General features: G+C 46.1%; 1 protein-coding gene across 2 annotated transcripts in view; it reads left to right on the forward strand.

The window, feature by feature from the left end:
• Positions 1-10,143, forward strand: part of RNF180 (ring finger protein 180) — a 29,664-nt gene extending 19,521 nt beyond the window's left edge. Inside the window, exon 8 of one of the 2 annotated variants that reach the window (XM_078862009.1) lies at positions 579-10,142. In XM_078862009.1, the coding sequence (XP_078718135.1) occupies positions 579-772 (194 nt within the window). In that variant the 3' untranslated portion in view covers positions 773-10,142. Of the gene's footprint in view, positions 1-578 lie in introns of both variants that reach the window. The other variant, XM_078862010.1, reaches the window with a different exon arrangement.
• The last annotated feature ends 6,395 nt before the right edge of the window (positions 10,144-16,538 follow it).

The following is a 16,538-nucleotide window of genomic DNA, read 5'->3' on the forward strand; positions in this document are numbered from 1 at the left end:
CGGTTCGTTGATTAAAGAACGCTGCGAACCCCAAGCAACAAGCAGCTCTATGTTGCACGCAGAAAAGTATGTAAATGTTTTGCAACCCCTCGTGATTTGATAAATGATTGCGATTCATGGTCAGTTTTGAAATTCATATTGCGATATACCCAAAGGGTACTGAAAAACAATGCAATACAAACAAATACAAATGATCGTTTCTGACATGCATGCGGCATTAGCATAAAACGTGTGCAGATCCTTAGCATAAATGTTGCATTAGCATATCATTTGCACAAATCATAAATAATTGATGCTCTTACGCATCATTCGGTGCATGTCATGAGTGTAAGAATAAGCTTAAGTCTATGAATTGATCCGTGGGGTACATGTCTTATGCAAACGAGACGAAAAAAAATAAATACATTCTAGAATGGAATTGTGACCCCGAATCGTGACGGTTCATCAAATCGCGCAAGGCAGGAATTGTTTCCGCGCCTCTCGTGGAGGCAGCTCGGGAGGACACCCCACAGCGCCACAACGCCGCCCGTGTGCCACCGCCTGACAGCGCTAATCGTGGACAACCTTCCGAGTTGCAGGAGCTAGCGGGCGTCCCGGCACGCAGCTGCGCTGGCACCTCCCGCACGCCTTCCGCCTGGACGAGGATGAGGAGCAGAGCCGAGGCTGGCTGGACATGGACCGCATCATCATCTACGTCTATTCCATCAATTGGCTCATTGGCTTCGTCACCTTCTGCTGCTTTTGCTACCTGCTCTTCACCTCCATATTCTAGGGTCAGGCAACGGTGGGGGCGGGGGCGGGGGGGGACCCCTTGTCACCCCCCCACCCAACCGTGGGCCGTACCCACCCCCCAGGTTTATTTTGTGCGGCTACGTGAGACCTAATACTTTGAAACGGCCCCGAAAACAATGATTGTCGTCTTGCAAGCATCTTGGCCGCACAAATCGGGTACTAAAAGAGGGAATATATTATTCGACCTGGAAACACTGTGTTTCTGATTTTAGCACGTATCGACAGTCGGTCGACACGCACACTATTTTAACGCATCTTTATGAGATAACGCTAAGGTGTGCGGTCGCGTGCGGCCCGCCAAAAATATTTCGAAAGTCCTACATCGCTTCCTGCATTGAGTAAACGGTTTTCCATGCCGGTTTTTCGGGGTGGATCTTGGCGGCCGGTTCTGGGCGCGTTTGCGACTCGTGTACCTGTGGCAGGTAGGAGCTTCGTGGCCTTAATTTCTGAGGGAGCATTGCCGGGAGGCTTGCGTGAGTCATGGGCATTCATGGTTTCGGGTGGTTGAAGATGACAGCCTTCTCGTGGCCTACCCCGTTTTGTGGAGTAATGGTCATGCCGCTGCAGTATTCTTCCCGTGGGTTTTAGCTGGAAGCTTTTGCTAATTTTAATATGATTTTGCTTGAGCCTATTCAAATGAAATTTAAACAAAAAAAAAACATTATCTCAAACTGAACTATTTTTCTAATTTACCAGGTAAAGCCCACTCGGCTATACAGCTCTTTTTCAACATCGACTTGTCCACAACTGATAGCTGAACGAACTGGCTTATATCATGTGGACATTTATAGGAGCCAAATACTCTAGATGCGTGTTTCTAAATATGGAGGGAAAAACCGGAAGACCTGGAGAAAATCCACGCGACCACGGGGAAAAAATGCAAATTCCAAATATACAGGCATCAGGGTCGGGATCGAATGCACGACCTCTTTCATACCAGGCGAGGTAGTTAATATCTCACCATCGTGGCACCATGATCTTGTAGATACATTTCAAGGCGATGTCCCAGGCTTGCAAACACTTCACTCACCGGTGACTTTTGAGTGTGCAGCTTCATTCATGAGAAAAAATACAAATGTTCAAGATCATTACAATAGATAGCACTCTGCTGATGTGGCTGTTTTAACATTGAATTAAAATTGAAGACTGGTATAAGTCCCATAATGGCACACGTGACCTTAGCTTTAAAGTCTATTTTCTCATTAATGAAGTTCAAAAGTCGTGCTGGACACCCCAGAACACACAGCCTAGGTACATATCTACAAGATATTTGTTAATTGGATTACGTAAAGGACTACGTGATACAACCGTGCAGTTTTGGTGAAGCATATTAGCTGTTTACCGCCTTATTTACAAATATAAACATAGTGATTACTTATGCGGTAGGCTTTTATTATTAAGATAGGGCTTATGCGCACAGCATGTCTGAAGGGTGGTTGGGATTTGTCCGTGACACACGCAGTCCCTGCATCTGTGTAAGCATGGATTGTCCCCGAGAAAAATCATACAGAGCACATTCAGACGTCGAGTTCTCCAGTCCACAGCACAATGTTTGCTATGTGACCTCTTGTTTACAAAACACAGGGAGTGAAGTCTGCAGTCACAATTTCAACTTATATGTGCATGGATATGGTGGCAGTTGTTGAGTTGCATTGTTTAACCCAGCCATGGGATGTTTTGTACTTTGGCTTGCAGTTTAGTTGCAATATATTGAAATGTATATTTTTTTATGTTTAGTTCGTATTGAGGGTGAATATAAATATACACATATACACAGTAAAATAGACTTATTTTACAATTATTTGCTGCAGAATGCCCTAATGATAAACCTTTGCTTGCTCAGCAGTTGTCCACCACACAAAGTGTGCAACGAACAATTATGATCCGTGTAATTTCTTAATTCCCAAATTGCAGGTGGTTTCCAAATTTAATAGGTTAAGCGTCCAATTTATGGAAGATTTAAGTACATAGATAACGCCCTTCAATTGGAACCTCTGATTCCATGAAATCTATCGCAGGAATTATATTTGGTTCAATAAGCCCTTTGGACCACACTGAGACGGGGAATATATAAGGGTGGCTGCTGATGCGGTTGTCTGGCCTGACCACCTGAATGTGAAATTGTAGTCGTTGCTCAGCATCTACGTCATCAGCCATTCCAGATGTCGGCGACTCGAATAACAAGTAGAGTCATTTCGAATTTGGTAAGAAAAATTCTATATTTCAAGAGGCCGCAATGCACGTGAATCCGAGACAACCCCGAATAAATATCGTTACGAAGCAGTGCGTAATAAGCCGCGGGTTGCGACCCCTGCCCATGATAAACTGGGCTTTCCATGGTAAACTGGACTCTCATGGTCAGGCATGGGCAACCAAAATAACAAGAAGAGACATTTTGTTCGAATTCGGGATGTATAACAAACAAAAAACTCGTTATTTCAAGAGCCGCAATGCGGTCCTTAAAGAGCCGCATGTTGCCAACCCCTGAGCCATACGAAAGAAGAAGGGGGTGGCCAAAACTGTCTGTTGAAAACAACTCCTGCAATGAGCCCGCACAGGAGGGCCCTCTCTTGGCGATGCCACACAACAAAAGTGTAAGGAAAGGCAAGTTGGGGAAAGATGGACAAACAAGGTGGATAGATGCAGCGGTACAAGTTCAAGAAGAGAAAAGGATTGAGAGTGAACGAATCGTTGATGCTGGCTAAAGAAAGAATAATGGCAATTTGTTTGGCCCCATCATTGCTAATGAGCTGAAGGAAGGAACAGATATTTGTGGTTTATATATAAAATGCCTCAAATAACGAAACGAAGCGGACATGCCTTGCAAGTGTATACAACAGAGCTGATAGTACCCTTTATTTTTTAGTGGACTTGGAACGGCCTGCGAATGAATAGCTGATTATAACGAGCTCATAATGGAAATAGACGCTTCGAAGTCCTGTTATGTTTTTTTGTGTGTTTACACACTCCAGATAGATAATCCACCCATGTGGGTCAACTGCATCATCTCAATATAGCCCTGCATAGGCAGCATTGGGTATGTCAACAAGGCAACGTGGTGCGTAGCTTGTGTGTTTAAGTGTGCGTAGCGGGTAGGACAGGCTCGTGGAGGACGCTGCTACTGGGCAGATGGAGGCAGTCGTCCTCCAGCAACAACGGAGGGCAGAGGAGTGACGCTCACAACGGGCGGAGCGCCGGGCGACTAAAACACAGCAAGTTGGCACAGTTGGGGGCACAGGTGGTGCATCTGCCATCGTCAAACCATGAGATACGGCGACAGCTTTGGGAGAGATCTTCATGCAACAGTTAATAGCTTACGGCTGCTGATGATGATGTTGAGACGCATTGTTTTGTCGAAGCAACCTCTGGTGATTTTTTCTTCTCTTTTTCTGAATGTCATCAGCAAGTTAAACAAATGCTGCCGAGTTGCGGACACTTGTCTGTTATTTTATGACTTGCAAACCACCGTGACGCCACGTAATTATTTTACGCGTATATTGATTTTGATATATTCGGTAGAGGGTCTGGCAGCAGTTGCAAAGAGTGCTTTAGTACCATTAGGTTGCGTGTATGGTTTACTTTCAGTAAGTACATAAGTGTTTTATGGCACCATTTTAGTCGGCGTGTAATGATTTAACCAGCCTCAAAATTTGATGAATTGGTATAATTTGGGAGCATCATTCAGTCCGTGGATCGATTATTATTTTTCTATCGTTTTATTTTGCCTCATCTCGACTGTCATGTGTTTTGTGTATTATCAGTTCATAAAGGTAACATTGCATACATTTCGGCATAAATGCTACATTATTCTTGCGTACACATTTCAATAAATGTACGGTATCTTTTAAAAGTAGGAATATATTTTTAAGTGATTGAATTGTCCACGTTTACCATTGACACTACACAGGTTATCCAGTGTTTGTTGCTACGATTCGATGTTTACTGCAATCAGCTACGCACATTTATTCCGTGCCATCATGCCACCGTTATCGGATAATTTAATCTCGTGAAAGCTTTCACGGCAAATTCATGTTGCCAGTACAAAATTTCTATTGTGAATACGCGCCATTTCCAGAAATGTTCGACTATTATTTCTGCTGTAAAGGCAGCGCTAATGATGAACGTCGTAGCCATTATTGTTTCTGGTTTGGGCTGTGTGCGCCAATGCTAACACCAGTCCCGTATTTGTTTTTTTGTCCCCATAGTATTACGCCTTGGGCAGTACATATACACATGTCGTTTTCTTAGTAATACGTTTACAAAACTGCCACCCTTTGCAAACAACTTGGAGTTGCATGATATAGTAAAATAAACACTTTGCTTTCAAAACAACACGTCTAAGTGTGACGTTTTTGGCCGCTTTGGGAAATTAAGGAACCCCCCCCCCCCCCCACGCTAAAGTGTGGTGCTGTACCTTAAGCGACCTCCATTCGCTTTCATAGAGACCAATTAAAGGAAGACCATTCACTTTAATTGAGGTCTATTTAGATGATATCCCACGGGTTCTATCGCAATGAAGCGTCCTCCACTGCATTACGCTCGGCATTGCGTTAACCCTTTGCCTAGCTTCAAGGTTTGGGTCGTTGCAGTTTTATTACGAAAGGTGCAACAGAAAAAAAAACCCAATACGGAGCGATAGCACTGCTGTGTAAGATGTCATTAGTTTGATTTACGTGTTAAACATATTGGTTGTTAACGTGAGCACTGACAAACTGGTGGGGGGGGGGGCTGATAAGTGGGCAAGTACACGTGGAGAGATCGATGCTTGGAATTACGCAGAGGACAAGGGGAGAAAGAAGCACGTGGCTCGTGGAGCGCTGCTTTCGGCGTCATGTCGACTGTTAAGGGAGCTAAAGTGGCTTTTGGCAGGAACCGTTATGGTCAGCAGGCATGATGACCGATAGGCGAGACTTGTTGACGGAAGCCAAAGGAGATGGCACCGGAGAAGGCAACCAGTGTGGAGGTGGGAGCGATGCAAGGCCGTAGAGTCAACATTGGCGGGGACCAAATCTTCCAGGGGGTCTGGGTATCACCCCCAGAAAAAAAATCTAAATTAGAAAAATAATTTCCTGCTTAAAATGTTTTTAAAATTCACTAACACATAGGACGGGTTTTACTTATTTATTTATTTCAATAATATCTAATAGTGTATTGTATTACATTGCTCTGTTTTTTCTTTTTTAACCTCCAATATTTAAATATTGGGGGGGGGGGGTGTGTGTGTGTGTGTCCCCAATATATATTATAATTACGTCCTTGGAGCGATGAGATGATGATGATGAGGCGCCGCGGGTGCGAGATCTCACCATGCCTGGAGGGTGCGTGGATTCGATACCGACCCTGACGATGCCTGTTGTGTATTCGGGGTGTGCATGTTCTTCTCCGTGGGCGCGTGGTGTTGCCCTCCACATGTTTAGAAATTACATGCGTTGAGATGATTCAGCTGCTACTGTAAATTCCCACGTGTGATGGTATAATGTAAGTCACCTCGGTGAGCTATCATCACGGTATGGCCAGGTCGCCTCTGAAAAATAGCTGACAGCTCAGTGGGGCTTGATCTGGTCAAATGAAATCGTTTCTAGAGATGAGTCCATGTGCAGACGTGAGACGGACTGTGCCATCGCACAACCATCAGAGATGGTGACCACGTGGATAGAGCTTGTGGCTCGCGATGATGTAATGCGGTATTAGCTGGGCTATGGGGTGTGTGTGTTTATCTAGTGTTGGCTACGCACCCTCTTGTGTGCCCTGCCGGCCTGTATAGACGCTCGCTAACAGCACTTGCCCCAACATTCTGTTAAGGTTATACGTTGGATCTTTGTATGTGCATCGATGCCGACCGTTGATGTATCCAAGAGCGTTAATCGCTACCTGAGATTTGGGCAGATAACTGCGTGGTGTGCGTGGATCCTTGAACGGTAGCTATGAACCCACGACGGACCAGATATTTCACTCGTTGGTTTCGCCAGAAGTGGGCATAACTTTAGCGGTTCCAGATTCTTTATAAACTATAAGCTCTTTTTTTATTTTACCAGGTAAGGCCCGCTGAGCTATGTAGCTCTTTTTAAGAAGCGACCTGGCCACAAATGATGGCTCAACGAAGTGGCTTATCATGTGGAAATGTATAGCAGCCAAATGCTGTAAACGCGTGTTTCTAAATATGGAGGTAATAAAACCGGAGGATTTGGAGAAAAATCCACACGACCACGTGAAGAACATGCAAATTCCAAATATACAGGCATCGTCAGGGTTGGGATCGAACCCAGGACCTCCTGTACAGCAGGCGAGTTGGTTAAGATCTCCCCACCGTGGTGCCAAGGATGGGGTGGGGAAGTGAAACTCCCATCACCTGACCGCCACGCCACGGTTAGCATGCATTATGTGGCCAACAACAGGGTATTACGCGAAAACCACCTGAAATCAGTGGGGTTACGTAATTCACCTGTATCGGCCAAATAAATACATCGGTATTACAAAAGTTCCACGACCTTAGGTGGTACCGATTTCCGCTCTGGCTGGTGGACGACACGGCGGGGAGAGAAGACGCTCACCAATGAATGTTTTCAGGGAGGGAGGACAAACAGACGCAACCACTAATAGCCCACAAACCTCTGCCTGAACATATGGCACGGGTCCCTCGTCAGGGTAGCTGGGTGTCTGTTAAAAGCACCGGATGATACTCTCTTTCAAAACGGGTAGCTGCGTTTCTAATTTGAATCGGAAGACGTTGCTTCCTCCAGGTGGGCATCGAATGGTTGTGCACGAACGGATTCCTGAATCTATGCATATGGAGCATTGGGTGTTTTCTCTTGGTGTTCCCGTTTCCTCCCATCTAAATTAAATACATTAATTGATTATAATGCAATATATTCCAATGTACCTCATTTCATACTGTGTTATTAAAAAAAAGTAACATGTTTTTCTGGCTTTGCTGGTGGGAGAGACGGATGGACGTGCGCATTGCTGGTCAAATACGAATTAAGTAATTCTAGATTTGAAGCTTTCGTGACTGCAAGGATTCATACTCTTAATTTTTGACTTTACCGAAAAAACTACGAGTACGAATTAAGTAGTTGTGCGCGCTTGATGATCGCTAAACACGTGCCACGTGACGCACACGTCACGATGGAGATTGTGTGCGTCCGTGTTTCCCCCCACGTGACGTAGAGAGCCCGCTCGCGTGCGTCCCGCGTGGCGTGTTCAACAACCATCAGGCGCATGCGGCGTGTCACGACTTAATCGTGATCGCAACACAAGCGGTCTTGTGTTGCGATCGAAACGTCGTGGCTTTTTTGCTTTTATTTTAAAAAAAACTAATTCTACGTGACTTTACCGAAAGAACCAATAATTTTAATTCCTGCAGTCACGAAAGTTTTAAGTCAAACATTGTGTCAGCAGAGGTCTCAAGGTTTTGCAAACTCGTAAAGAGACGCCGTGGTGGGTCGCGAGGAATCGAATAGAGGGAACACGGAGGCAGTGAACCGTGGCAATGCAGTCGCAATGCTTTTGCCTCCCGCACCACAGCGATGTGAAATTCCCATCGCCGGCTCAGGGCCCATCAGCGGAAACGAGTCGTCGACAATAAAGCAAGCACGGCGTGAGTTACACACGTGACGACGGCAGTTCATAAATTTATGGATGCTAAGCCACTTGTATCATGGAATTTGGTGTAAGGATCGCGAATGCACACTCATCCGTTCGCTGTCGGGGATGCCTCCAGTTAATTCCTTAAAACAGATGACGCACGCGCAGACATCAAACGGCTGATAATGTATAGAATCATTTTTCATAACTGGAATGTCGGCAGCCTGCGACCGCCTTACTCTAGCTCCTGCCTACAAAACGAATCAGGACTCTATTGTATGTAGGGTGTGTAGGCATATATGCCTACAAAATTAAAATAACAAATTTGGGGAGGTGGAGTGACATTTTGTTTTGGTGGGGGCTGGTCGACAATTTTGGGAAACTTGTTGGATCAATCTTAATTTTGGAGCTTGGATCAACTTTTTACCCCTATATATGGGGGGGGGTGGTCCACTTTCTATATTTTTTTTGATTCAGGCCTTCTGAAAGGCTCTTATAATTTAGTTGACGGGCAAACGGACGTACGGACAAACGGAACGCCGGGCTTTTATAATAGACTAGCTTGACTACCCGGCTTCGCCCGGGACTTTGATTCACCACGCCCGGCCGCCTTTGTCTCCCCAATGGCAATGTTTACACACCACACCAGTTTCTCTTTTGAGGCTGAGTCGACATAGGGGAGGCCCAGGACCGGTTAAAATAATCGTGCATTATTGAGCCCACCCCCCCCGCCGCAAAAAAGTGTATTTTTTATTTTTGCGTGGTGTACAGTCTGGAAAGTACCCACATGGCAGATTTCAAGTTTCTTGCATGTCGGGAAGTACGCTAAACATTTTGAACAAACACACAATCACAACTTTGCCTTTTATATATATGGAGTTGACAATCAAAACTGTTAACAATCACGGCCAAGAACACTGCAGCGACGTCACCGCAGTGGCGTTATATTAACCGAGGACGACAAAATAATGCTGCAACACGCGCGTGGAATTTGGAACGCTTTCCACAACGTGCTTAATGGAGTGCTCAATAGGCGACAAGAACGTTGCCAGGTGACTGCAAGGGGTACACAACGCCATCGCCTTGGGCGCCACGGTGAATCCTTTTAGCGCTGGTTTTATCCCAAAGTTTTGGGGGCGGTGGTGGGGGCGGTGCGGAAACCCTTTGTTTAACTTGACCGATTTTCTCCAGGGTAAATGCCATAATAACAATGCAACTATATACTACAAATAATTATTATAGTGCATCATCTTTACAAGTAGTATTGCCGTAGTCGCACGTGTACATTGACAGGCGGGGGAGGGAGGGGGGGGCAGCTAATGCATTCAGGCTTTTGAACGGTAGTCGGAACACGTTGAGAGGTGTACGAGAGTGACTCCCAGACCTAGCGTGTGCCAATTGTTGAGCGTGGTGAGAGTGGCTCCGGCTGTAATGGGGGTCCAACGTTGACCGCTGTAACACGAGCCGCCGTTACTTAATGCATTACTTTCATTCTGCATTATTAATGCAACTGGCGGCGCGAGGTTGTCGATGCCGCGTGGGCCGAAATAACTACGTCGCTCCGTTGTCCGACGGGATATGAATGATCACATGCCATGACATTCCCCCCCCCCAAAAGTAGACTTGTAGTTCACAAGATTGCTTTTGTGTTTCGATGATTTCATCGCTGTTATAATGTATTAAATCCAGGGATCACCGATTCACAATGAGTTTCGTTTGGCTTAGACCGTGTAGGTATTATGTACAATTGTTCCTGTGATCAAATCAAGTTATCGCGTGGGCGAATATACCGATTCAGAATAAGTATTAGAATCTTTATTTACATTGGAGGAATCCGATGAGCTATGAAGCTCTTTTTTTTACAGATGTCCAGTAAGGGCGGGACAAATGGATTTGGTTTATCAGCAAAACCAGAGGAGGAATGTCGAAAAGCGGGAACATTTTTGACAATTTTGTCCGAAGTTTCACTGGAGATTACAGCGATCATCATCATCATGATGAATATCAGCAATGGTCCCCCCTTGTGTACTCCGTAGCCGAGTACTGCGCAGCAAGGCCGTAATTATAATATATATTGGGGGGGGACACATCCCCCTCAACATTCAAATATGCTCAAAATGTCCCCCCTCCAATATATTGCTATAAACAATTTTTTTTTATATAATTTCTATGCTATGTAAATAAAAAGAACAATTTGCTAAACATTGGCCACAATATCTGGACTTGTCTTCATATAACAATGCATAGATTTATGTTTATATGATTGCGGTTATGGTTGTACTTTATGAATCCCTAATCTCTGCCATTACATACAATGAAACAAGAAAAGGTAAAAAAAAGTAAAAACAGAGCAATGTAATACAATACACTGTTAGACATTATTGAAACATTTAATAAAAAGTCCATCCCATGTGTTAGTGATTTTTTAAAATATTTTAGACAGAAAATTCGTTTTCAAATTTCGATTTTTTTTTCTGGGGGGGGGACCCCCTACACCCCCTGGAAGATTTGGTCACCCCCCCCCCCAATGTTGACTCCATGGCGACGGCCTTGCCGCGCAGCATCGATACGGAGCAGAATGATCCCACACCACTCCACCTGTTGATGCCCAACCGGACGTTGCAATGCAGTGGTCCATCACTGGAACCCTCGAGTCGACCCCAACTCCCTGGCTTCCCCGTGTGTGTGGTTGTTGTCGCAGGGCGCTACCCCCCCCCCCCCCCGCGCACCTCCGATTGGCACGGTTGGCCACGTAGGGTGCGAAAGAAGTTTAATATGCATCTGACGCCGCAATTCTCCGGGAGGCGCAACGAATCGTGGGAAACACGCGACTCCCCGTCCACAAGGAGGGTCTCAGCGAGGTCCCTCAGCCGCCGATGCTGCTCCGTGATGTCGCGCTACGATCCCTTTTGGGACTCACGCGCTTAAACCGTCAAAACATGCGACTGGCCCACCCTATCTCGCTTACATCTTCACTTAAAGCTTTCGTGACTGCGGGAATTGATATTCTTTGGGTCTTTCGGTAAAGCCACGTAGATAGAACAAATAATACAAATGATAACAATATCACGACGTTTCGATCGCAACACAAGCAATCGTCATCAGGTGAGAAATATAGCGGGAGAGCTGCTGAGAATATATGGTGGGAGCGCTGCTAAGGCAGGGAGTTTTCACGGTTTGAGATGGGTGTAGCCCAAGGGTCAGTGAGCGGGGCTATCTCGCTTCTCTTATTTCTATTTCTGGCTATGTCCCATCTCGGCCCCTGCGTTCACAATATCTATTGTCCCTTACTAAGCGCCCCCCCCCCCTCCCTCCCTGTGCTCAGTCACGTTTCTGCTCCTTTTCCCCTCCTGGCTCCCCTCCATTGGAATAAACTCCCACTCCACATCACGCAGACAACTTCATGAACTATGTTTCGTTCCTCCCTTGAGACCCGTCTTTTTTCAAGAGCGTATCCCTCTCCTACTTACTTCCTGTCCTCCTTAAAACCTTTTAGCCATCCTCCCCCTTCTCCTTCCTAACCTCGCCCCCCCCCCCCCCCCCAATTTTCCGAGCATAACCCTTCCTTATCATCCCTCCCTAACGCTCAAATCGCATCCCTTTTCCCCATCAGCCAATAACGAATGTACCATTTTTTGTATTCTTGTAAAGCGCTTGGACAAAAGCGCTCCGTGAAATTCTTGATATAAAGACGACGAAGACGAAGCTTGGAACGCCGAAATCGAGTCGACAAGAAAGCACAATCACCCGGCGTTGATATTACGTGAAGATCGGGGGACCACATCCCCTCAACCGCATCCACTTCACAAACCGTGGCAACGGCAGCAAATGCGGAGATTTGATGCACGAATCTCAGGCGGCGTGCGACTGCTGTGGCTGTCATCCAGAACAGACCGCGGAACAAATAACGCGACTCAATTCCCGATTCTTAATAATACCAAGAAGACGTCATCACAGCGATTCATCATGCACTCTGCCACTGCTGACGCAATGATCTGGCTCACCCAGCTCAATGTAACATGACAGCTGTTGCTTCGCAGTCAATATCAACATCGGCCATACGAAGAACGTTTGGAAAGGCGATGGGTCGCAACATATCAACTACCTCGTCTTGTAGACGGGAAGTCGTGGGTTAAATCCCGACCCTGACGCCTGCTGTATATTTGGCGTTTTCGTGTCTCTCTCCCCGCAGTTGCGTGGATTTTTCTCCGAGTTCTTCGGGTTTTCCCTCCACATTTAGAATCAACATCACGCGTTTAGAGTGTTTTGCTGCTATAAATTCCCGCATGATGAGCCACTTCGTTGAGCTATAATTTGTGGCCAGGTCGCTTCTGATAAAGAGCTACATAGCTCAGTGGAATTTACCTGCTCAAATAAAAAAAAATAGTTCGTAGATTCTCATATAAATATAACTCTAAATAATTCTGAGCGTCGTTGTGCAAAATTTCAGCAAAATTAATAAGCGGACAATGTCTCATTCATACCTCTGTCCCTCCACGAAAAACATAAAAGTCCGTCTTAGGGGACGTCCATAATTGACGTCACGCGATTTTGGACGATTTTTGACCCCCCCCTCCCTCGTCACACGGCGTCACAAAATGTCAGACCCCCTCTCAAATATGACGTCACAAAGCTCTGCCCCCCCCCCCCCCCAAAATAAAACATGCTTTAAAGCTCTTTAAACTATTGTCATTGTAGTGCGTATTTAATGTGGTGCTGCACTCTGATGTTGTAGGAGAAAACATTTATTTAAAAGTCTATTTAATTAAATAGAACGTGTTTATAATTACTTAAAGTTGCGCATTTTGATGTGATGTCACATTTCTCAAACCCCCCCCCACCCTCGTCACACATCGTCACAAATGTCTGACCCCCCCCCCCCCCCCAGGTGCGTGACTTCATTTATGGACGGCCCCTTACACAACCCTGCAGGGAGTGCATCATTTCAGCGGCACTGATTGAAATACAAAAGCGAAACACTAAGCCGGTGTCTCATCAGCAGTCAGGCTCGCTTGAATCAATGCCGGTGAACTTTGCCTCTGCGATCATCATCAGCGCTTGGCTTGGATTTGAAGAAGCGCTGCTGAAATTATTGCGCTCTCTGCAGAAGGTTGTGCGGCTGAGCGTGGATTGTGCAGGAAATACTTTGATTGTCTTCATGTGGAGAGACGGATACGTGAAGTAATTGCATTGTCTGATTCTTTTTTCAGATGTCGATTAATTGGTGTGTTACGTGGGGAGCGGTGGCGTCGGGGTTAGCGCGCTGTGCTACGAATCTGGCGACCCGAGTTCGATTCCCGCTCACGGCTAACACCAATGACGAGTCTCTGAACCAGGCCTGGGCCTCCCCTAGGTCGACTCGGCCTCAAATGGTTTACCTGGGTGCGACGTGTAAACATCGCCACCAGGGAGACAAAGACGGCCGGCCGTGGTGCTGGCCACCCCACCTCTTCGTGCACCGTGCCGGCCTTCATAGGTGCTCGCAAACAGCACCTGCCCCCAGAGTCTGTTAATACTTTAAAGGGATCTTTGTTCCGCATTATGTAATCAGCCGCAGGGGAAATTATTTAGATTGACGTGTTCTGGCTTCCTGCAATCTTACCACTCTGTGCTGTTAATTCAGATACAATTGTACGCACTTATTTTTAGATTACTGTAATTTAAAATTAAAATATCCCAGCGGCCGAGGAATAGAAATGCGTCCGAGAGCTGTAAGACGTCAGCCAAGGAGACGGAGCGATACAATCATCTCCTTGTAGTGTGCAGGTGTCGGCATCGCGAGAGATGGTGACGGATTGAGGATTGAGAGGCCTTCATCCAACAGTGGATTGACCACGGCTGATGACGATGACGAACGTTCTGTACTGATGCTAGTTACAATAAGCGGTACCATGTAATTCTATATCTTGCTTGCAAACAATCTGAAAATTGATTTGAAGAAGTTCAACACGGCTGTTGTTGTCCGACCATCAGAGAAGGATCGATCCACATCTCGAGGTTGAGATGAGAGATTGGATCTCCACAGTGCCGGATTATCCTCGTGGCACATATGTAGCAGCTACGGGCCCCGCACTTTCAAGGGCCCCACGCTAAATGCTTTCAAGCAATCAATTCCGGTTCAGTGATTCTGCACTTGCTCTATTACTATAGTACTATACCGCCTTCAACTTTTACGAACGACTGGGTGTTTAAGGCTAGCGATTTGTCGTATTATCTGGCTGTATAGCGAATGAAAAAATACAATTTATTTGCTATGCAAGTACAAAATGTGTGTTTTAATATGTATGTGCTTTTTTTAGGGCCCTTTATAGCATATGCTACAGGCCCCGCACTAACTTAATCCGGCACTGCATCCCCATGAATTTTATAAAGACTTCTCCCAGCCACCAGCGGATGGCGTTGTTGTCCAGGTTACATGAAATGTCACATCGCGTGTCCTTTTACGGGGAGTGTCTTCCTTCACCCGGTGTTGTACCGTACTTTTATCACCTCCGTGCCTCCCACATGTGCCCCTCCCCCGCTTTCACCAATCCCGCGAAGACCGGCGTGGTGAAGTATGGTCGAACAAACCGAGCCACAAAACCCACCCGTAACGGCGCGAAGAAGCCACTCATCCGGCAGTTTGATTGACAGCGGTCAAGAGTCATCGGCTCGTGGGATGTTTGTCCACGCCTCCTATTGGCGTTAGCGTCACGTCCCCCGGGAGGCGAACTACTCGGTCAACCGACGATGGGCCATGGTTGATCTGCGAGTGCTCGGCGCGAGACTGAGAGCGCCGATGTTTTAACTTTTAGGCTGAGAATGCCCTTGAAGTGAAGCCAATTGATCGACCCTCTGCGACGTCAAAGTCCACAAAAATATATCGTCTTGGAATACGCGTATTTTGGAAGACATTTGTGCTACGTTTCAGTAGTTATTGTGCATCACTGGAATTGACAACAACCACCTGCGACTGCACGTATGTGGGATGAACTCAACTGCTGATGTGAACTTGGAAGAATGCAGGTTGAGGTTCGATTCAGCCAATCAAACCCTAGAGGGTGTCGATAAACTATAAACTAAACTTTTTTTTTTTACCAGGTAAGGCCCACTGAGCTATGTAGCTGTTTTTCAAAAGTGGCCTGGCTATAACAAATGATAGATTAATGAAGTGGCTTATCGCGTGGAAATGTATAGCAGCCACATACTCTAAAAACCTGTTTCTAAATGTGGAGCGGTAAATCGGATGACCCAGAACAAATTCCACACGAGAGAGACACCGCAAACTCCAAATATGCAGGCGTCAGTGTTGGGATTTGAACCAACGACCTCCTGTATACCAGGCGAGTGAGTGCCACAATGTGGGTTGGTCAACGGCGGTTTGTCTCGTGGAGCGGACTGGATTCCACAATCGGAATGTGAATTTTCCCTTTCCTTCGGCCCAGGCCCATTGAAGCACAGGAGGCGATTTGATTTGTATCTTTGCAAAGCAAACAGAGAAATGCACAACCACACCACCAGAGTCAATCACAAGGTTTATGAATGAGCGCGCATAAGAAAATTAACAAGTGAATCCATGGAAAAGTGAAAAAGCAAATGAGTAGAGGAGTGAATGAATGCACGACAGAATGACTGAAGCTACACCACTAAGTGGTCAATGAGCGAATGACTGAGAGATTAGTGCATTGATTAATCAATTAATGATTTAATTAATTAACGAGGCAATTAATGACGTATCGAATTATGAAAAAGGGGGGAACCAGTGAGCGAATAAATACGTAAAGGAGTAAGTTGAGTAATTTATTCACCATTAAGTGAATAATGAGAAAATGAATGAATAAGTGACTGAACGAATGGTGAGAATGAGAGCAGGGCAGGCTGGAGAGGCTGAGCGACGACTCGGATTTTGGGGGTTTGGGTCGGGAGGCAGCAGCAGCTTCTGTTCGGATTACGAGGCGAATGCTAATGGCGAGGAGCAGAGTGGCTCCTTCCGCTTACATAACCAGAGTAGCAGCCACACCACACCCAGCCCCACCACGCACACATTTAGCCCCACCATATACACACAAGGCCACAATAATACACACACACCCTGCCCCACCGCAAGCAAACATGGCCTCATCCAGCAGTGGATTGAGACAAACATGGTTGTGCATGATGATGATCATAAGCACAGCTGCCGA

This window comes from Lampetra fluviatilis, chromosome 13 (genome assembly GCF_964198595.1).
Source record: "Lampetra fluviatilis chromosome 13, kcLamFluv1.1, whole genome shotgun sequence".
Lineage (NCBI taxonomy): Eukaryota > Metazoa > Chordata > Hyperoartia > Petromyzontiformes > Petromyzontidae > Lampetra > Lampetra fluviatilis.